Source organism: Theobroma cacao, chromosome 2 (genome assembly GCF_053813885.1).
Source record: "Theobroma cacao isolate CCN51 chromosome 2, ASM5381388v1, whole genome shotgun sequence".
NCBI classification, from domain to species: domain Eukaryota; kingdom Viridiplantae; phylum Streptophyta; class Magnoliopsida; order Malvales; family Malvaceae; genus Theobroma; species Theobroma cacao.
The window spans coordinates 10,966,363-10,989,515 of NC_142640.1; the positions used below are offsets into that span (position 1 = coordinate 10,966,363).

Consider the following 23,153-nt stretch of genomic DNA (forward strand, 5'->3'; position numbering starts at 1 on the left):
GTTTAACTTCACTATTTAATTGTGCAGGATAAAGCTAATTCCCTCAATAAGATAAATTATTAAAAACTAGATCATATAATAGATAGGCTAGTCAGTTAAAGTGAAAAAAATGAAAAAAGTTAGTGAATACAGAGCTTTTGTAAATGATTATCAAAAGGCCTTAATCAGTTAAAGAATGGCTAGGCTACAAGTTGAAGCAAAACAGGAAAATGTTAATCAGTTATTACTAGGCTTAACTGATTAAAAAGGTGATGGACAAAGAAAAACAGAGGTGTGTTAATTGGTTAAGGCATGGGGTTAATCAGTTAGAGCACAAGACTTGAATAATCTCTAAGCATCAAAATTCAAATTAAAAGTGAAGTGGACCATTGAATGGAGCCAAAATAAAGAAGTGCAAATTCAAAGAATTTTTAATTGATTAGAGCTTGTGTTAATCGGTTAAGGTTAAAGGAAGATAAGCTCCAGTTAGTTAAGAGGAGAGTTAACCAATTAAAGGAAGTCTACTGAAGTAGAAAAGCTAGAAGACGGAGATCTCTTAATCAATTAGAGTATCTTATAATCAATTAATGTAGAGTACATAACAACAAGACAATGCAAGGCAGAAAAGCTGTAATCGGTTGGAGTCTCTTGTAATTGGTTAATGCAGACTACATTGCAGTAAGACAGTATAAGGTAGAGAAGCTGTAATCAGTTAGAGTCTCTTACAAACAATTAACACAAAGTACACAATAGCAGGACAGTGCAAGATAGAGAAGTTGTAATCAGTTAGAGTTGCTTGTAACTAATTAGTCGAACTCTGCCTGCCCATTTAAATTTAAGTACTAAAGGACAAAATAGCTGCTAGAATGGCATCAGAGTTAACTCCAATGGTTAAAAACTATCCCCAATAGAAAAATCTGACTCCCTAAGTATAAAAGGAAACTCCAACAATCCAAGCAAGGTGATGGAATGATAAGAAAGCCATTTTGAGTAAAAAGCTAAATATCGTACACCAAAAACACTTGTCTTTCATTCTAGTTCTAGAAAACGTGTTTGAGCTTACTCGTAATCTTTTAGACTTATAAAGAGTCATAGTTGTACTTTTTTTTCTTGAGAAATTATATAGTGGGTAACACTTTAAAGCTTATTGTAAGAGATTAGAGCTTAGGTTAGAAACTCACCTTGTAAAAGCTTGGTGGAAGCTGCTAATTCCACTAGTATAGTGAAGTTAAGTTGAAAATCCTTGATTGAGGAATCAAGATAGTCGATGTGGGTCAAGGGGACCAAACCACTATAAATACTATTGCATTGTCCACTTCTCTCTACCCTTCCTTACTATGTGTCTTTTAACTGCAATAAGCTTTAAATCTTTCTTCTTCCGTCTAGTTCAAATTTTTATAATTTAAAAAAGGCTGACCTTAAAATTTTTAGTTCTATTCATCCCCTTTTAGCATTCCAATGGGACCAACAGAAGCTTCACATCGACATACCTTTTGTAGAAGCTTTAGAGCCAATGCCTACTTATGTGAAGTTTCTAAAAGACATTTTAACCAAAAACAAGAGATTCGATAAGTATAAGACAGTGGCACTGACTAAAGAACACAATGCAATCATTCAGAACAAGCTTCCTTCGAAACTTAAAGTTCCTAGGAGCTTTACCATTCCATGCACTATTGGTGTGTTATTTTTTGCCAAGGCTTTGAGTGACTTGGGAGCCAATATTAACTTGATGCCATTGTCAAATTATAAAAAGCTAGGTTTGGAGAAAATTAAGCCCATTATTGTAACTTTACAACTTGCAGACTGAACCCTTACATATTTGAGAGTTATTGTTGAATATGTGCTAGTGAAAGTTGATAAGTTTATCTTTTCGACTGATTTCAATATGGAGTAGGATAGAAAAGTTCTAATCATCTTGGGGAGACCTTTCTTACACACTACTATAGCACTCATTAATGTGGAGTAAAGAAAGCTTACTTTGAGAGTGCAAGATCAAGAGGTAACTTTCAATATTTTTAAAGCTTCAAAGTTTCCTAATGATCATGATAAGTGTTTTGCAGTAAGTGTAGTAGATAGAGTCATAAGTGAAGTGTTTAAGGAAAACTACCCTAATGACCTTCTTGAAGTTTCCTTAATAACTGATTTTGAGAGACATGATGAAGATGTCATTGAATGTGTGAATTTGTTGGATGCCCTATCCTGTGTCATGAGGGTACAATTTAAGACATTGGATTTCTCATATTCTTCATCTTCACTAGTGAAACCATCTATTGAAAAACCACCTACATTGAAGCTTAAACCTTTGCTAAATCACTTAAGGTATGCATATCTTGGTACCTCGTCTACTCTTCCTATGATTATTTCTTCTACTTTTACTAACATATAAGAAGATAAGCTTTTGAGAGTTCTAAGAAAGCACAAGAAGGCATTAAAATGGACAATTGTAGACATAAAAGGGATTAGTCATTCAATATATATGCATAAGATTTTGTTGGAGGATGACCACAAAGCCATCATTGAGTAGCAGAGAAGACTTTATCCAATCATGAAGGGGGTGGCGAAGAAAGAGATCATTAAACGGTTAGATGTTGGTATCATTTATCCTATATCGGATAGTGCATGGGTAAGTTTGGTGCAATATGTTCTAAAGAAAGGTAGGATGATTATGCTAGAAAATGAGAATAATGAACTCATCCCCTAAAGGATAGTGACTGGATGAAAAGTATGCATAGACTACTGAAAGCTTAATAAAGCCACAAAAAAAATCATTTTCCTTTGTCGTTTATTGACTAGATGTTTGATAGGTTAGTCGGTAAGGAATTCGATTATTTCTTGGATGGGTATTGGGGATACAATCAGATTGCAATAGCTCCAATAAATCAAGAAAAGACTGCCTTTACATGCCTTTATGGTACTTTCGCTTTCGAAAAAATGCCATTTGGACTATGCAATGCTCCAGCCACTTTTGAAAGATACATGATTGCCATCTTCTCTGATATGGTGGAATAGATCTTAGAGGTTGTCACGACCTGGGACTCCCTTCGAGCCCGTGACAACGGCAACGGTGTCCCGGTAAACACTCATTGCCCAAAATATCAACCCGAAACCCCGCAAGGCTTTACTATCAGTTTCTCATTTCCCTTATGAGCAACCATTGTCAAATATCATGTTCTAAAAGATTTTAAATTGTTTCCAACTAAAAACAAATAAAATATTAATTTTCATCTCACAGGGGTATTTTGGTCATTTTTTTTCTCAAAAATTTTGAAACTGGCTAAAACGTAATATACAAGTACAAAACACATAATTCATATTCAAAATGAGTTTAAAAGATTAAAATATTCATTTAAAACGAAATTACGGTTATTTGAATATAATAAGAAAATAAAAGAAATATTAAGTAAAATATTCTATTTTCTTATAAAACAATATTTATAGAGTTATACATGAACAATTTTTATAGCGTAAAAGCTAAATAAATTTATACATTCTGAAATACAATAAGCCAAAATATTTAATTTAATTTACAATAACAAGAGGGCCTCCAAATAAACAAAAGTAAAGATGACTGTGAACCTACGGTTTGGAAAATGCAGATCCAACGGTAGTCCTCGATGAGATCAGCTATCTACAGCCTATACTGAACCTGAAATGGGTGAAAAGGAGGGTGGTGAGATTATAAAATCCTAATGAGTAAACAGACATCATCATAAATATCTAGAGTTGAGTACATGAAGACAATAAAATAAATTATCGTAAACTGGGTCACAGCATTATAATACATTTCATTTAAAATATGTAAAGAGACTTATAAATTTCATAAAAACTAGACTTGTGCCATAAATCCATTCTCAAGGACACCTTAGCCTAGGCATCCTACCGAGACCGCCAAGGCTATTAAAATTCATATTTCACATAAATCATGTTTTTGTTTTGAAAACATAGTCGTTCCTTGGCGTTGGCTGAGTTCCCCCTCACGTGGTGGTTTAGCGTGAGGTGAACTCTAAACTTTACCCCAGGAGATACCCTACGCGCCTCTCCGTTCAAGGTAAGAATATAATGGGGTTTACTGTGCCCCTCTAAAAGGCTGATCCACAGAAACCCCCTACTACAGTGATTAATTAATATATAATCCACCATACAATAAAACTCAATAACATGATATGGCAATTTTGTAATTCGCAGTCTTTCAAGGCAACCAAACAATTCGTATTTTAATACAATTGCCAACTAGCCAATCATGCCAAATTTATCATAAGCCAATCAATTTAAACAATCAAATTGCCACAATTAACAGTCTCCGTGTACTCTATTTTTCAAAATCATTATTAATTTCAAAACAATTTATAATTCAATTTCATTGAAACACATTTATTCATAAAACATGAAAATTTACCTTTTTAAATTCCTTTTTTCATAGAATTCATGAAATACCCTAAAAACTACCCTAGATAATTAAAATGACAGTAGGTTTACTCACAATGTCTAGAATGCAAACTTTCGACGTACTCTGTCTACTGGTCCTCGGATGCAATTTCCTTGCCTTTATAAGAAGACTCACCACCTTGACACAGTACAAAATCGAGAAATTCACTACATTGGTACTAAATTGAAATTAAACTAATTTAGACTATTAATGCATAATAAGGAATGCAAAAATGCACTGGTAACTATCTAAACTCGGTATTGGCCTAATTCGTCTTATCACCCGATTAAATTACTAACGCGTCCAATTTAATCCCAAATTAATTTTTTTCAGTTTCTATACCTCAATTGCACCCAAATTGACTTAATGTCCCTCAGTGTGTTGCAAATTATCAGTCTCGACAGCAAATTATGAAAATACCCCTAGTGGGTAAAAATTCATATTTTTGCTCCGAAAATTTCCATTATTTTTCTAGGCTCATAATTTATCATTTTTTAACCAATTCTCCTAGAATAAAAATCAAACTCATCCTCACTCATACATGGTAAATTCGGCCATTAATGGTTGTGGGAGAAAATAAATTCTTTTCTTGTTGTTTTGTTTCTAAATATGCTGAACTAACTAAAAACACTAACATAACTTAAAATCAAATTAATCTAACAACTTTCTCTCTCCCAACCCATTTTGATCAGCCAACAATTCATCATAAAAACATGTAATTTAAGCATGGAAAATAAGGAGAAATGCTTAAGGAAAATAGATTTCAAGCTTAAGTTGAAAAATCCTACCCTTTTCACTTGTTTTCCTTGATTTTCCACACTTTTTCTCTTGAAATTCCTCACCTAGGGTTTTTTCTTCCTTTCTTTCCCTCTCTTCCTTGTTTGGCCTAATATTTGGAGAATAATGGGCTGATTTATGCTGATTTTTAAGTTAAATATTAAATTATCCTAGGCTTGACACATGGCATTTTCTTATTGGTCCATTTTTAAAATTTTAAAAATTTAAACATTTTATCTCCACCACATGATTAGTCAAAGGTCAAAAATGAGGATAAAGGAAGACCATGTGCTGCAAAAATATCTTGGTGGTGGAAAATTACAATTTTGCCCCTGGGTTGGCAAAATTACCATTTTACCCCTATACTCCAAATTATACCGAAATTAAAATTTTTCACTTCTAAACCTCAAATCATACTCCAATAAGTCAAATTATACTCCAATAAGTCAAATGGGGCCAAATAAACCTTTTTTAAAATTTTCATTTTGTCCTTAAGTGGCAAATGACCATTTTGCCCCTAGATAGTGAAAATTCTGATTTGACTCCAAATTGATCCTCAAACTCCGAATTGCCATTTTGAGTCATCATTGGACTATGAAGCTCTTAATCTCACCTTCAAATTCCTATTTGATCTAGTTCGAGGATTAAATTAACTTTGTTGTACCTCTAGGTACAATACCGACTTTTGTAAATTTTTCGAGACTCTCCTAGCATGCAATCATGCTATCATCACATGTATGTCATGAATAGTATTTTATAAGGTCGGGCTTTACAAAGGTATTTATGGAAGACTTTTATATTTTTGGTAACAAATTTGATGAGTGTTTGTTGAATCATGACAAGGTCCTGAGAAGGTGTGAAAAGATGAATGTAGTGCTGAATTGGGAGTAATGCCACTTCATGGTGCAAGAAGGCATTGTCCTTGGTCACAAGGTTTCAAGCAAATGTTTGAAGGTAGAAAAAGCCAAGATAGAGACAATCGAGAAATTTCCACCACTATCTTCGGTAAAAGGTATTAAAAGTTTTGTTGGTCATGCGAGTTTTTGTAGGAGGTTTATTAAGGACTTTGCTAAAATCTCCAAACCTTTGTCAAACTTGTTGGAAAATGATGTTCCCTTTAAGTTTGATGATGCATGCCATACAACATTTGTAGAATTGAAAAAGAAATTAGTATATACACACATCATTATAGTTCTTGATTAGACACTTTCATTTGAGCTTACTTATGATGCTAATGAATATGTTGTAGGTGTAGTGTCAAGTCAGAGGAAGGAAAAAATTTTTCATTTTATTTATTATGCTAGTAAAACCTTGATTAAAACTCAGATGCATTATGCCACCACTAAAAAGAAATTATTAGATGTTGTTTATGTATTCGATAAGTTCCATTCATATTTGGTTGGCACTAAGGTTAATGTGTACATTGACCATGTCACAATTAAGGTAGGCCACATGACGGTTAGAAAAAACAAAAAGAATAATAACCGCAAATTAGTGAACCAGTTATCTGTGGTGGTTGTGCACGGTGGTGAAAAGGTGTCAGATGGTGGTGAAACTAGCCCCAAGGGGGCTATACAAGTGAGTCAACCCGTTAGTAACAATGCAATTAGTCCTCATGACTTTCTCCAGCTTGGCACTGTTCATTCGGGTTTAACAAATTTTTTTGCCGTTCATGTTCTGCCAAATAGTGAGCAAAGGTTAATAGGAAATGCCCCAGCCAAGAAACCAACAGCAGGCACAAGTGAAATGAGTGAAGGAACCAGCTCCATTCCATCCCATGCAGCCCATGCAGGTCGTGATGGCCATCTAATGCAGTTAGCATAATAGGAAGACGACAGGGAGTTTTTTCATGCAGACCCAACTTTGGGAGCAGATATTCACTATTATGACCACCATCCTTTGGCGACTAGAAGGAGGAAATTAGATAGTGAGGTGCCCTATATTCCTACTAAAAATGCTTCCTCAGAAGAAGATGAGATCTCAGAGATAGATGGAGTGGATAGAGATTCTACCTCTCGGTATTTCCCTACAAACACATACCCATGATAAGTGCTTTAATATGGAATGTACGGGGTGTTGCTGGAAAGCACATCCAAAGACGAATAAAAAAAATTAAAGATGTTGCATAACATTAAAATCCTGGCTATTCTAGAACCAATGGTACATAATTCTCAAATTGAATGTTATAGAAGGAGGCTCGGCTTTGATGGTGCGACAACTAACTCTTCACAGAAAATTTAGCTTTTTTGGGCTCATGATGTCCACTGTTCAATATGGTTTGATCATCCTCAATGTCTTCATGCAAAAATTTCTTTGCCGTGGCTTTCATTCTCATTTCAAACCTCTTTTATATATGCTAAATGCACTAGATTATAAAGGAAAAATTTATGGTCTTTTTCGATAGATGTAACTGCTGGAATTAATGAACCGTGGCTTGCAGGAGGTGATTTCAATGTAATTCTTAATAGGGAGGAAAGGCTCTTAGGTGCAGATCCACATGTCAGCTCCATTGAGGATTTTACATCGATTCTTTTTTATTGTGATTTGCTGGATGCAAGTTTTGAAAGGAATAAGTTCACATGGACAAATTCCCGTATGTTTCAAAGATTAGACAACGTAGTTTATAATGTGCAGTGGGGTGCAAAATTTGCAAATACACGGGTCCAACATTTAAATAGGGATGGTTCTGACCATTGCCCATTATTAATTTCTAGCTCGGAGTCTTCGGTTAAACATACTTCTTTTTTTCAGTTTTTACATGCTTGGTTGAAACATCATGACTTTATGAGTTTTGTTAACAGGATTTGGAAAGAACCAATACACGACACCGGGTTGATGGGTTTTTGGCTCAAGCAAAAAGGTTGAAAAAGGCTTTGAAAGACTGGCATAAAAATATTTTTGGTGATATATTTAGTAATATCAGAGCTGCTGAACAGCATGCAGTAGAGAGTGAAAAATTATTTGAACAAGAGCAGTCTCTTGCCAACAAAGTGCAACTTAATCAGTCGTATGCAAGACTCAATCATTTGCTCAGTATTGAGGAAGCATTTTGGCAACAAAAATCTGGTGTTCATTGGTTAGTGGAGGGAGAGCGTAACACAAAATTTTTCCATATGCGGTTGTAGAAAAAAAGGGTGAAAAACTGCATTTTTAAAATTAAAACCGAGGATGGTATTATGCTGGAAAACAAAAAACAAATTGAAGTGTCTGCTATTGAATATTTTGTAAATTGTTAAAAGCTGCAGCAACGGAATTGACCAGGTTCAATACTGATTTAATTCCTCATTTGATTTATGACATGGATAACCAAGCTTTATGTGCAAAACTGACAATGCAAGAAGTGAAAGAAGCTGTTTTTGCTATTGACAAGGACAATGCAACAGGTCCTGATGGGTTTTCCTCATTATTTTATCAACAGTGCTAGCATATAATTGCGGAGGATCTCTTCATTGCTGTAAGAGATTTCTTTTCCAGATATTCTTTGCCAAAAGGGGTAACTTCTACAACTTTAGTTCTCTTAGCTAAAAAATCGGATGCAGAGTCTTGGAGTGATTTTCGCCTTATCAGTTTATGTACTGTTTTTAATAAAATAATTACTAAATTATTGACGAACCGGTTAGCTAAATATTATCATCTTTAATCTTGAATAACCAAAGTGGGTTTATAAGTGGCAGGTTGATTAGGGACAATATTCTCCTTGCATAAGAATTAGTTGGTAAAATTAACTACAAAGCTAGAGGGGGTAATGTGATTTTGAAACTAGATATGATGAAGGCCTATGACAAATTAAATTGGGATTTTTTGTATTTAATCTTGGAGAAATTGGTTTTAGTTGTCAGTGGATTGACATGATTAAAAGGTGCATTTCCAATTGATGGTTCTCACTATTAGTCAGTGGGCACTTGGTTGGATACTTCAAATCTGAGAGAGAACTAAGACAAGGCAATTCTATTTCGCCGTTATTATTTATATTGGCAGCAGAATATTTGTCGAGAGGTAGTAATTCTATCTTTGCCAAATATAAATCACTACATTTTTATTTGGGATGCTCTCTAAATATTAGCCATCTTGCTTTTCACGGATGATATAATGATTTTTACTAATGGAAGCAAATCAGCTTTGGAGAAAGTGCTTGGATTTTTACAAGAATATGAGCAGGCTTCGAGTCAAAAAATAAGTCAACAGAAAAGTTGCTTTATTACAGCTCCCTCGGTAACTAATTCCAGAAGGCAGATTATTGCTCAAACCACAGGCTTTCATCATTAGACTCTCCTTGTTACATACCTTGGAGTCCCTCTTTATAAAGGTCCAACGAAAACGTTGCTTTTTGATTCACTTCTCTCCAAGATACGAGATAGGATCTCGGGCTAGGAAAACAAAGTCTTATCACCTGATGGCTGCATCACACTGATACAGAGTGTTCTTTCTTCACTGCCCATGTACTTACTTCAAGTTCTCAAGCCTCCGGTATGTGTTATTGAAAAAATTGACAGACTTTTTAATAGTTTCTTTTGGGGAGATTCCTTAGACAGCAAACGAATACATTGGACATCTTGGAATAAAGTCACATTCCCAAGTTCCGAACGTGGCCTGGATATCCGCAGTATGCATGATACTTTCGAAGCTTTTTCTGTAAAACTTTGGTGGCGTTTTCAAACATGTAATAATTTATGGACACAATATATGAAAGCTAAATACTGCAATGGGTGAATCCCTCACACACTAGCTCATAAATTGCATGAATCGGCCACGTGGAAAAGGATGATTCGTGGTAGAGACATATTCGAGTAGCATATACAATGGAAGATTGGTAAGGTTGATCTCTTTTTTTGGCATGATATATGGCTAAGTGACAAACCTCTAGTACACTCTTTTCCTTCATATTTGCACTCTATAACAAAAGTTAATTATTTTTTCATTAATAATATGTGGGATGTGAACAAGTTGAAATCTGTTTTACCTTATATGATTATTGATGAGATTTTGAGGATCCCAATTAGCAGAAGTACAGCAGACACGGCATATTGGGCTTTAACTCAAAATGCAAAATTTAGCACAAAAAGTGCTTGGGAGATTTCTCGCCAACGGAAGCCTAATTTTGCTTGGGGTAAATTGATATGGCACAAGAGCATTCCTTTAACGGTTTCATTCTTTTTATGGTGCCTAATGCAGAATTGGATCTCGGTGGAATTAAGGATGAAATCGAAAGGCTTCCATTTAGCATCTAAGTGCCTATGTTGTTGTTCGGAGGAGTCTATTCTACATGTCATTTGGGAAGGCACAGTTGCACAATAGGTTTGGAATTTTTTTGTAAAATTCTTTCAAATCTATGTGCATAACCCTCAGAATGTTTTTCATATTCTTCATGCATGGTACTATTCTGGTGACTATGCGAAACCTGGTCATATTCGCATTTTATTGCCATTACTTATAATGTAGTTTCTATGGGTTGAACGTAATGATGCTAAGCATAGAGAGCTAAAAATGTATCCTAACAAAGTGATATGGAAGATTATGCGGATGTTGAGATAGCTCTATCAAGGTAACTTATTAAGTAAATGGAAATGGAAATGAGATATTGATATTGCAGCACATCGGGGATTTCAGTATGAACAAGAGAGTCACGGTCATCAAAAATTGTCTATTGGTCTCGACCATTGATGGGTGAGTTTAAGCTGAATGTAGATGGTAGCCACAAGGAAGCTTTTCAAAATGCTGCAAGCGAAGGAGTTCTACGGGATCATACAGGTACTATGATTTTTGGTTTTTTCAAAAATTTTGGACCTTACAGTTCTATACAAGCAGAGTTAATGGCATTACATCAAGGATTGCTTTTATGTAATGATTACAACATATCCAGAGTTTGGATAGAAATGGATGCGAAGGCAATTGTACAAATGTTACATGAGGGACATAAAGAATCTTCTCGGATCCGATACTTGATGTCTTCTATCCGTCAATGCTTAAGTCGCATCTCCTATAGGATTTCACATATCCATCGTGAAAGTAATCAAGCTACTGACTATCTCTCCAACAAAGGGCATACACACCAAAACCTGCAGGTATTTTTAGAAGCCGAAGGTGAACTCATAAGTATGATTAGATTAGATAAAAGTAATTTACCTCATGTTCGTTTTAAATAAAGGTAAAGGAGCAGTACTTCTATTTTTTTTTTGTTCTTATTATTTTTCTTTTCTTGATAATTCAAACTCTTGTAAAATGGAAGTGTTGAAATTTTATGATTGCATTCAAAAATATGCACATAAAATGATACCTTCCTACCTAGGTACCCTTCCAAATTCTCTTCGATCTCATGTAACTCTGAAGGTTCGGTTTATATCCCTCTCTATATTTTACTTAATTTTTTCGTTTATTAATAAAATAATTACAGGGTAGTTGGGCCCTGCGAGAATTTCCAGCATTAAAAAAAAAGGCAATAAAGGTACGAAAAATCAAGTAACAGATCATTTGTCTAGGTTAGACAATAACAACCAAGGTAAAGAATTAACTTTGATTAATGAAACTTTTCCTGATGAACAATTATTACTTGTTGGTCAAAAGAAATTACCTTGTTATGGTGACTATGTAAATTACATCGTAAGTAAACTTCTCCGTCTTGATTTAAATAGCCATCAGAGAAAAAAGCTTCTTCGTGATGTTAGATTTTATGTATGGGATTAACCATTTTTGTTCAAGCAATGTGCATATAAAATTTTAAGAATGTGCATTCTAAATGAGGAAGTTGAAAGCATCTTGAGGCATTGTCATTCTTCAAACTATGGGGGACATTTTGAAAGAGAAAAAATAGTAGCGAAGGTTCTTTAGTCAGGTTTTGTTTTGGCCTACACTTTATAAGGATACTCACAATTTTATTGTGAGTTGTGATAGGTGTCAAAGAGTAGGGAACATTTCTAGAAGACATGAGATGTTGCTCAATAGCATCCTTAAAGTGGAGATTTTTTATGTATGAGGCATTTAAGTTTGAGGGGGGGAAAATTTTTAGTTTTAAAGTTTTGTTTTCTTTGTTTTGCAGTTATGTTTTTAGACCTTAAGTTTAGTTAAGTTATTTATCATTTAATTTGTTACATGTTTTAAGAATTTGAACTAGATTTAATTGCACCAATTTCTTTTAATTTACCTATCCAATGATGAGAACCAATTATATTCTTATCTTGATTCTTTGAAACATGTGAATATTGTTTGAGCATTATGTAAATTCTTATGTTAAGCTTCATTGTTAAGATGAGATTTCCACTTAATTTGAGCACCATGTTTTTTTCTTAGATTCATTGTGCATATCTAGAGAAGGTTTATTAGAATGTGAAATCTTGAATTATATATTGAGTTCTAAAATTTGTTTGATTCTCTCTCAAGGAGAATTCTTAGGCTATACGTAGTTAAGGAAATGATTTAGGCCATTTTTTAACCAATTGAGTCTTTTGAGCCACCTTAATATATATTTATCCCTAGAATACCCTTTTGAGCCTAATGTAACCTTTTTCTTTATTTAAATACTTGATTATTAACATAAACCCTTACATAAGAATTTTCAATTTGTTATACCCTTCACTTCTAAGTACATAAGTCAATTTAGGAAGTGTAATGAGCTAGATAGTGAAAAAGGGAGTAAAGATCAAAAGTGATTAAAAGATCAAAAGTATGATTATATTCATCTCACTACCTAATAAAAGAAATAATTCCGGGGGTGTGATATTGAGAAAGAGAAAAAGAAATAGGGCAAAAAAAAAAAGAAAATGGATGAAGTTTTGAACAAAAGAAAATTTTGATAAATAAAGGGTGTACTTAGTGAAGGAAAATAAAGCTCTTTATAAGTCCTAGAATGACTATATGCTTTGGGTGATTTGAGCCACATTAATATTCCATATCTTACCTTGAACCTAGATATACATTACAAGCTTGATAAAGACCTAATGATCGTTAATTAAGTGTTAGTCTACGTTAGTGGAGAGAGAGATGAAAAGCAAACCTATGGAACTCTAGCACTAATTTGAATTTTGCATGCGTATAAACTTTTTTGAATTGTATGATGTTCTTGGTGAAAAGATCATACACACACACGGAAATCCACTTGATGATGAGCTTGCATTTGAATTGAAATTTGATCTTGAATTTATGAATACTACATGCAAAATTGGTTAAAGTGGTTAGTGAAAAATTTATGACAGCCATGGGAAAAAAAATGGATTGAAGCTAGATAAGCAAAATGCTCTAATACCATATAAATATTGACAAACAATGATATTAAATCAGCTGACCTTTATTGATTTATTGTAAATGTATATATATACACAAGTACAAGTTATTTTGAATATAAATTCAAATTATTGTCATAATTTAAATACAAGTTCAAATTGTTGTTACAATTTGAATAAAATAGAATCAGCTGATTTAGTGACTTGAGTTGATTTAGTAATCTACAGATAATTTGCAAAAGTTGTTATTAACTTGGAGTTAACTTCTGTTGCTGACTTGGTGTTTGTTGCCAACTTTATCATGTTCTTTACAACAATATCCTCTACAAAAAAAATTAAGATTGAACTATTAATTATATTTATAGTTACTCAACATTCAGCTGACTGTAGTCAAATGTAACTTTTTAGTAATTAATATTGGTTTAGATATATGATTTTTATTTAAGAATAAAAACAAAGGAAATCAGAGGAATACTCAGTTTCAGACAAAGTTTATGCCTAATTGGTTTATTTTCATTTTGCGATTTTGGGTTCTATAATCTATACAAACTTTATCTTAGCTTTAGTAGTTAGGGAAAGAAGAAGAGAAAATCTTACCTTTATTAAGACTACATCAGCATTTGGAATGGCCTCCAACAAATGAATACCCATCATGCACCAGCACTATGGCAAATCAAAGTTGATCGCCTTGATATGTGGATAGGATTTAACAATCTCAGCTACCATGTGTCTTGTCCCACCTCCAACATCGACCAATGATCCTACGTTGCTCAACTTATCTTTATACCCTGAGATTAGGATTTAACAATCTCAGCTACCATGTGTCATGTCCCACCTCTAACATTGACCAACGATCCTAGGTTGCTCAACTCATCTTTATACCCTAAGATTAGCAAGGGTCCTTGTTGGTCCCAAATAAATGTGCTAAAGAGAGGTGAATAACACTTTTTGGCTCCTAGCAAGATGATGAACTAATTTAAAAAGCAATAAAAATAAAAACAAAGTAGACAATGTGTAACAATTGATAGCGGTTTGGTCCAAGACCTACATCCACTACCTTGATTGTTCAACCAAGGATTTTTCAAAACAATCCACTATGAACCGGTGAAATTCACAAGCTTTCACCAAGCTTTACAGTGGCTTTTACTAGACTTAGCCAAAACCTTTTACAATGGTTTTTACCGAGATCAACCAAATCCTAAAGTGGTTTTTCAAAGGCTCAACCACAACCTTTCACAATGGTTTTTCATGGGCTCAACCAAAACCCAAAGTGGTTTTTCAAAGGCTCAACCACAACCTACAACAATGGTTTTTCACGGGATCAACCAAAACCTAGCAACTAACTTTTCAAGGCTAAGTTAGAACTTATACACTCAATCAAGCAATCCAAGCTTGAATAAATCGCTTAGAGTGACTCGCTCACTTTAAGTATATAAGAAGAGAAGTAAAAGGAGTGTACCTATGATCACAAGGTTGATTTAAGTGGTACAAATAAAGTGCAGATCATAATTACAAAGATAAGAGTTGAGTGCAGTAAGTGTTTTCTAGTTTTTCAACTCTTTTTGTGTTTTTGGAAACCTTCAATTTTCTCTCTATACGTTTTCTAGCCGTTGGAAGACCCTTTTATACTTTGAGAAACAACTCTTATGGCAGTTTGACAGTTTATGGCCGTTGAAAATAGTTGAGAGATGGTTTTAGCCGTTAATCTGTCTTCTAGTGCTCAGGTTCAAATTGCAAACAAAGAGCTCTTAGTCGACTAACTTTCTTCTTAGTTGATTAAGTTGGTTCTGTCTTCTGGTCTTAGTTTCTGGCAAAGAGCACTTAGTCGACTAACTTATTTCTTGGTCGACTAAGTTGGTTTTGTTTTTCAATATTCTTCAACCCGCCATTTCTCCAATTTGAATTTTAGCTAACCAATGCTCTTCATTATTCAACTAAAGACCTTCCTTTTTGTTGATCAATCATTTTTCCTCTTTCATGTGATTTTTTATATACACTTTTGACGAATTGATTTATTATTTGCATACAATTTTTGTCCTGCACACTTAAGTAGAGATATTAGACACAAATGAATGGGAATGTTTTATTATCATAAAAAACTAATGAAGCCAACAGTCCTATGTTGCTGAACTCATCTTTATACTTGGAAATTAGTAGCTTTCGATGTGATCCTAGCATACACGCCATATCATCATTAAACATTTTGTTGATTCTGGATTTTGACAGTTAACAACTTCCCAAATATTCCTAGCCATTATTTTTTAGATTAGTTGATAACTCTATTATATCGAGTTATTTTGACACATTTTGAGGGGCTTAAGTAGTTAGATCTTTGAGATTTTCTGTTCGAATTGTAACATTTTAGGTGTTTTTCTAGTTTAAGTTTGATTATATGTTGACTAGTTAATTTAAGTTATTTTAGTTAAATTTTATGTTATTTTGTTTTAAATTACTTTAAGAGTAGTATTGGTAATTTCTCTTATTGCTTTTATAGGAAATTTAATGAAAAATGCTCATTTGATGAAAATCCATGCAAGTATGGTGATAGCTTTATTCATATATGTTGCAGTATTTTGACAATATATCTATCTACAGAACTTCAAATGAAGTGATTCTTGGACCACTAGACTTTAAGAGGAAGGGTTACAACTTTTATGTTTGCCACTTCACCCAGTTCGAATTAGATCGTGGTCAAAATATTTGTCTAATTTAGAGCACTGCAGCAGTACAGATGGACTGAATATGATTCAGTATTTGGAGCATAGCTTTCAATCCAGAAGTTCAATTGACATTATTCTTAATCCATCGGAAAGCTAAGAGATAGGGCTACAACTTTTATGTCTACTGCTTTTCTCAGTTCGGAGCAGATCAGGGTGAAAATCACGTTCGAAGTTGATAGACTGGCACAGCACTGAGAGAACAAGGCTACAGCGCCGGTGAAAGGAAGCTCACTATATAATTTTCTTGAGAGCTCAGCGCTGCAGCGCTATTGTAGCAAAAAAAAAAAACCAATGCCGTGGCACCAAAAAATCAAGGCCGCGACGCTGGGCGATTTTTCAAAAATAAAAATTTGACAGGATTTTGGAAATTAGGTTACTTGGAGCCTATTTAAAGGACATTTTTCAAAGGTTTTAAAGAGGAGGCAGCAAGCAACTATTCTGGAGATTTGGAGCCAAGAACAAAGCAAGAAAACAAGAGAATTTGAAAGAAAATGGAGATCATAAAGCTTCAATAATTAATTTCTATCTCTACTTTTGTGTTTTTCTTATTTTCTTTGACTTGGATTCATAGCTAAATTTCTTTGGATGTTGTTTTTATTTATTATTATGACCTAAATTATCTTTCTAAGATTGTGGTGGATTTCAACATGTAGTTTGAATATTAGTTTTTTTTATTTATCATGAATGAGTGTAGTTTTGCTTATTCAAATCTGTTCTTAATACTTTTGATTGCTTGGCTAACAATTAACTGATTTATGAATCCAATTGAAACTTAACAGAGAGATTTTAGATTGGACTAAAGTTTGAATAGTATATGTTTACGACACTTAGGTGATCTGATTCGCGATTCGGATAGATATACGCCAATTGCCATACATATCCACATTAGGACACTTGTGAAATGAACTTAATTTAATTAATTCCTATAGACATATAGTGAACTAATTAAGTTAGGCATTTGTACAAGCAACTCGACGGAGACTTGTTCATAGCTTTGGATTTTATGTTAGTAAAACCACCCAGGAAAAGTAAATAACAAGAAAAGTTGATTTCGGATGAAATGTTAAATGAACCCATAATCATACGTCTTTAATATACTGTTTTTCTCAACTTATTTAGTTTATTAGTTAATTTAGTATTTATTTTAATTTTATTCTAATTAATTTTCTGTAAATTTTGATTATTTAAATAAGATTGATTTGTTATAAGATTTTAATAGTTAGTAAAAATTTAAGAACAAATCTCCGTGAGAATGATACTCTATTTGATCACTATATTACTTCTTTGATATGTATACTTGCGTATGCAAAATCGACAACATCAATTACCATCGTCATCTTTATTCCCTGAGATTAGTAGGGGTCTTATGTTGCTGAATTCATCTTTATACCCTGAGATTAGAAGCTTTGGACGTGATCCTAGCGTACACGCCATGGCTTCATTAAACATTTTGTTGATTCCGGATTTTGACATTTAACAACTTCCCAAATATTTCTGGCCGCTATTGTTGAGATCAGTCACCACCGTCATCTTTATACCCCGAGATTAGCAGGGGTCCTATGTTGCTGAACTCATCTTTATACCCCGAGATTAGAAGCTTTCAACGTGATCCTAGCGTACACGCCATGGCTTCATTAAACATTTTGTTGATTCCGGGTTTTGACATTTAACAACTTCCCAAATATTCCTGGCCATTATTGTTGAGATCAGTCACCATGTAATTTTATCTTTTTTACCTATGAACTGGTATATGACAACTCAGCTGGATTTGTCTTATTTTGCCAGCAAAGAGGTAGCTTTGTGTGAATTGTTTTCTAAACCAGGACAAAACTCTAATTAAACCCATTCCCGCAATGCTTCACAGTTCACCCATGATGAGTTTAGGGTGGATTCCAGTGGGACAAGGCTCCAGCCATCCACCACCCTTTTTTCATGGATTTTAAGTTAGAAAGCCGACATTGTACTATTGGGCATACTCATTTAGGTGTGTTCATCTCGCCATTTATACCACATTTGTGAACCAAGTTGTTTTGAAGGTTAGTACTGAGTACTACTTAACTCAAAAAGGCAAATAATTGAAATAAGATGACATAAAATTTAAAATTTTAATTCCATTACTTGCTAACATTTTCATTTTTACTTTCCTTTTATTATTTTTTTTTTGCTTTAAAAAATAAATATTAATGAAAAACGAGTTGGGAATTAATTATTACTTAAAACCAAACAGTCATTAAAATTTATAATTATATGTTTTGGGAAAATAACATATTCCATTTTTTAATTTTTAATCATTATAATTGTTTTCTATTGTCTGATTTTGATTTATAATTCGATAGTAAAAATAATTAGCAAAAAGTCAAATAGTAATAAAAGTAATAATAACCAAACAAAGAGTCTTGATTTACATGATGGTGGAGTTTCAGTATTTTAGTTGAACCAATATGTCACAAATTTTGGCTTCTTTTCTTTATTCAAATTGGACAGATAGTGAATAGAAAAAGGCAGATTCACAAAACGGACAGTCACCATTGCATGCATTATGCTAAATGCCATAACATAAACAACAACAACAACAACAAGGAATTAATTTCTCGTGCTATTCGGGATACGCTTCGATGATCGATGCAAAGGCAGGAATGTTGATGATTTTATAGCGAGGGAAGCCTCCTTCTTCAAAGATTTTCTTCCATTCGAGCTCGGTTCTCTCCTTCCCGCCAGAGGAGTGTGCGATCATTAGGAGATCGAATATGAACCCCATGTCATCAAACGGGTCCGTTCCATCTGGTTTCAGAACACATTCAACAATAATTACTTTTCCATTTTCTCTTGGTATTGCTTTCCTGCAGTTCCTTAAAATTTTGATGCAATCCTCATCGCCCCAATCATGCAATATCCACTGCACAAGACAAAAATTAGAACAGTGTCCACATCAGAATGGGCTTTATATTAATTCCGGCTTTCTCATGATTTCAAACCGTGTAGAACTTAGCTATAGAGGCATCCAAATTAAAATTCATGGCATGAATCTTCTACTACTGTTAAATTGATATTGATTGCCATGACAAGAAAACACTGTTAGTTTCTTGAAAAGGATTTGCAACCACAATGTTAGCTGTAACTTTTTCCCATTGCCCTCCACTTAGACAAAGAGCAAAGAAATGATAATTATAAAAAAAGCATGCTCACTAACTCCGGGACTGCTTTAGAAAGGAAAAGATTTGATGTGATTTTGAGTTCAAATATCAAATTATCAAATCATGCCAATAGTTACGTCCTTTTGATTAGCCACTGGATCTAGAGTCGTCTTTGATACTAATATATAGTATTAGTATTTAAAAATAAACATAAACAAAAACAAAAACTCAAACTCACAGCAACATTTATTTCCAAGTTCTCCGACGGAACCAAAACGTATTTTATAAACTCTCTCCTCCGCATTAATTACGCAAAGACAGAACCCCCAACAGCACTATTTCTACTGTGATCTTTGGCAAAATTTCCTTCATATCTTTCTACAAAAAAAAAATGGATAATTAATTGGCTGAAATGTTTTTTGAAATCCGAAATATTCCTATTCTACATAGCTCAAATTTTCCATCAGAAAGAAAAGATGGAGATTATTTTGAGGCTTAAGTACTGATACTATTTGAACTTCGATACTCTGAACATTTAAATCCATGATTTAAGTACCTTCATCATGACTGCATCAGCATCTGGAATGGCATGGAACATGTCACCGCCAACGTGGCAGACCCCATGGTATGCCGGTGCCGTTGAGACGACATGAGGCAAATCGAAGTTCACTCCTTTGATGTGCGGATTTGCTTTCACAATCTCAGATATTAAGCCTCCGATCCCACCTCCAACGTCAACCAGTGATCCAATGCAGCTGAACCCTTCTTTGTACCCTGTCAGAATTGCCCTGGTCACAATCTTGGATGTACATGCCATGCCATCGTTAAAAAGCCTGTTGAATTCAGGATTCTCAGATGCAAAGTCCCATATCTCACGGCCATGAGCCTTCTTGAAAGCAATTCCACCTTCTTTCACACATTCGCTAAAGCAGTGCCAAGGAGCCATTTGCCATGGATGGTTCTCCATCAGTACCATGGGCGCCAGGGTTAGGTCCGAGTCATGTATAAGCCATGTAGACGAGAGAGTCAGGCCGTACAGAGGCTCTCCACCGTCTGATGGATTCTGGACGGAGAAAACCTTTCTACGGACGAGCAATCTCATGATGCGAGCAAGGTAGGAGTTATCCGGAGGAGGAGAGCCGCCAATGCATGAAGCTATTTGTGACAAAGTGATGGCGCCACCGTGAGAGTGTATTATATCAGCTATGCGGAGCTCCACAGCAGACTTAAGCGCCATGGAATCTGCAAAGCTAAACATGTATTGCCAAATCTCCGCTTGGCCTTGCAGCGTTGCCTCACCGAATTTGCTTGTTTCCATTATTTCTCTCTCTTGTTCCAGAGAATTGATTTGTCTTAATTCTCAGAAAACGATGGAGAGGAAGAGAATAATGACGCTGGAGAAATGGCATAACAACTGAAGTTGCTATAGGAAGTAGGAAATACAAATTAGGACATACACTAATTAATAATCATAGGACGGAGAGAGTAGTTTTAATTTAAAACATTTTATTTACTCAACTGATGAGTAGAATTTCTAATTTTTAATCTTTATAATTTTCAAATAAAGCAACTTTATTAGGCACAAGGTAAATGTTATATCCTATTATTCCTTTCTAAAAATTAAAAAAAAAAAAAGAAACAGCTGTTGATGAATTTCACGGTTAACAAAATTGGATGACAAAGTACTATGATGATAAAGTCAGGTTTACTCCATTAAGATTTAGGATTTTACAAACACTGAAAAGGGTCAAAAATTTGGAAATGCAGCATCATGGTTAGTTTGAATAAATCTTGTGGACGCTGGATCCCAATCAATCTTTCAATGCCACAATATCTCTTACATACTCCACAGCATATCCAACCAAATCATGCAATGTGCCTGCCAATTATTCGCTTGTTAGAGCTACAGTAGTGAGTACGGCTTCTGAGATTTGTTGGCATTAATTAAGTGCTTCTGATCGGCGTAAAACTTCAAAAATAGAAAAAACAATTTTTTATTGAATAGTCCAACACGAAATCTTATCTTAAATACAGGATTATATTGCTGGAGGTTAGAGGCAGCCAAGCTTGCAGTTATGAATGAATATGTTCTGCTACCTGCAAATATTATTCAAACCTTTGTCAAAACTACAAGCAAATATCCTTTTTCTTTTTTTTACCTTTGAGTCGTGGCAATTCTCTCTGTAAATGACTAGCAATTCACAGGTGGAGGGGAGGGGGGCTAGTAGGGGCTTTGCCCCTCCTAAAAATTTTGAAACTTTTATAACAATTCTTATTTTTTTAAAATTTTATAATTGGCCTTTTATAAAAATTTTATAACATATTTTCATTTTTTAAAATTGTATAATTTTGTTCTTACAATAATTTTATACTTTATTTTATAATTTTAATAACATACCAATATATCATTTGAATTTGTGTTTACCTTGTATTTTAAAATGGAGTTATTAAAGATAACAAATGACCTCTCAAAAGCATTACAACTTAAGTCTCAAGATATAATAAATGCAATTCTTTTTAATATTGCTTCCTAAAATGCGTCTCCAACAATTGAGAGAAGATAGATGAGAACTTTTGCTTATGTCATTGAAGTTTTGTGAGAAATATGAAATTAAGATTCTTGACGTGGGGTTATATATAAATTAGGTAAAGGTCAACTTTAAAAGGATCATACCACAATTAAGCACCATTGTCAAGTTGATTTGTTTCTGATTCCTATTAACTCATTCTTGTAAGAATTGGATTCTACATTTTTCTTTTTTAAAAAGCAATTGGATTCTGATTTTAATGAGAATATGGTAGAATTGCTCACTCTTGGTACATTTTTGGACCCTTAGAATGATTTCAAATTGTTTGATGTTGAAGGTATTGGCAACCTGACAAATAAATATTACCTTCATGACTTTACTAAGCATGATATGTACAAAATCATGAAAGCTTAAGAGGAAACTTCTTTGTGGAAAGAATACTTTGTATTCACTGATCTATCTAAATGAAAACCATGATACAGAGTATTTATATACAAAAGAGTAAAGAAGAAAGGTTAAGTTGTTACAAAAAGAGGGAAAAGCTAACTGAAATTTGTTTTTAACAAATAACTAACTAGTTACCTAAGGTAAAACAGTAAAGTAAAAAATAAAATAAACTTAAATTATTTTGCACATGCTCTTATCATTAAAAGACATGTGAGCTTCAAGTGTTCACTCCTTTCAATTTTCAAAAAAAAAATGTGTTCACTCCTTTCACATGATTTTATATACCAAGTTTTTGTTCTAGAATTCTTGACACTGCAACCAAGATCTTCGTTTTAAATTGATACTCCCCTTCAGGATGGATATTCATGGCGTAGCATGAATGTCATCAATATTCATCTTGTACAATAATTGATGATATGGTGTTGGTTGTAATGCTTTTGTCAACAAGTCTGCAATTTGTGATTCAGTAAGAATAAATATTGGTTCAACCAGTCCATTGAGTACCTTTTCCCTTATAAAATGGCAGTCCATTTTTGTGTTTTATACACTCATCGAACATTGGATTGCAACACATATGAATGGTAGATTGATTATTGCAATAAAGCTTGATTGTAGTATTTTGTTTAATGCTTAAATTAGATAAGAAGTATTTTGACCATATGATTTCACAATATGCAGAAGCCATTGACCTGTACTTTGCTTCTGTTAAACTCCGAGCAACTACAAATTGCATTTTGGATTTTCAATTGACCAATAACTCTCCTAGAAACACACAATACCCTGAAACGGATTTTCTTGTATCAACATAACCTGCCCAATCACTATCTAACTAGTCTGATATGCTTAAATTCGAGTCTATCTTCATAAACAACCCTTGCCCTGGAGCTTACTTAAGACACTTCAATACTTTATAAGGTGCAGACAAATAT

The 23,153-nt window shown here is 33.9% G+C and overlaps 1 protein-coding gene across 1 annotated transcript; it reads right to left on the minus strand.

Annotated features, from left to right (window-relative positions):
* Positions 1 to 18,621: 18,621 nt before the first annotated feature.
* LOC18608674 (xanthohumol 4-O-methyltransferase-like) lies at positions 18,622 to 20,702 on the minus strand. Its single transcript, XM_007043481.3, has 2 exons — positions 19,806 to 20,702; positions 18,622 to 19,011 (listed from the first exon to the last, which is right to left on the minus strand). Exons 1-2 carry the CDS (start codon positions 20,565 to 20,567, stop codon positions 18,712 to 18,714), a joined length of 1,062 nt encoding a protein of 353 aa, XP_007043543.2. The 5' UTR covers positions 20,568 to 20,702; the 3' UTR covers positions 18,622 to 18,711.
* Between the last annotated feature and the right edge of the window lie 2,451 nt (positions 20,703 to 23,153).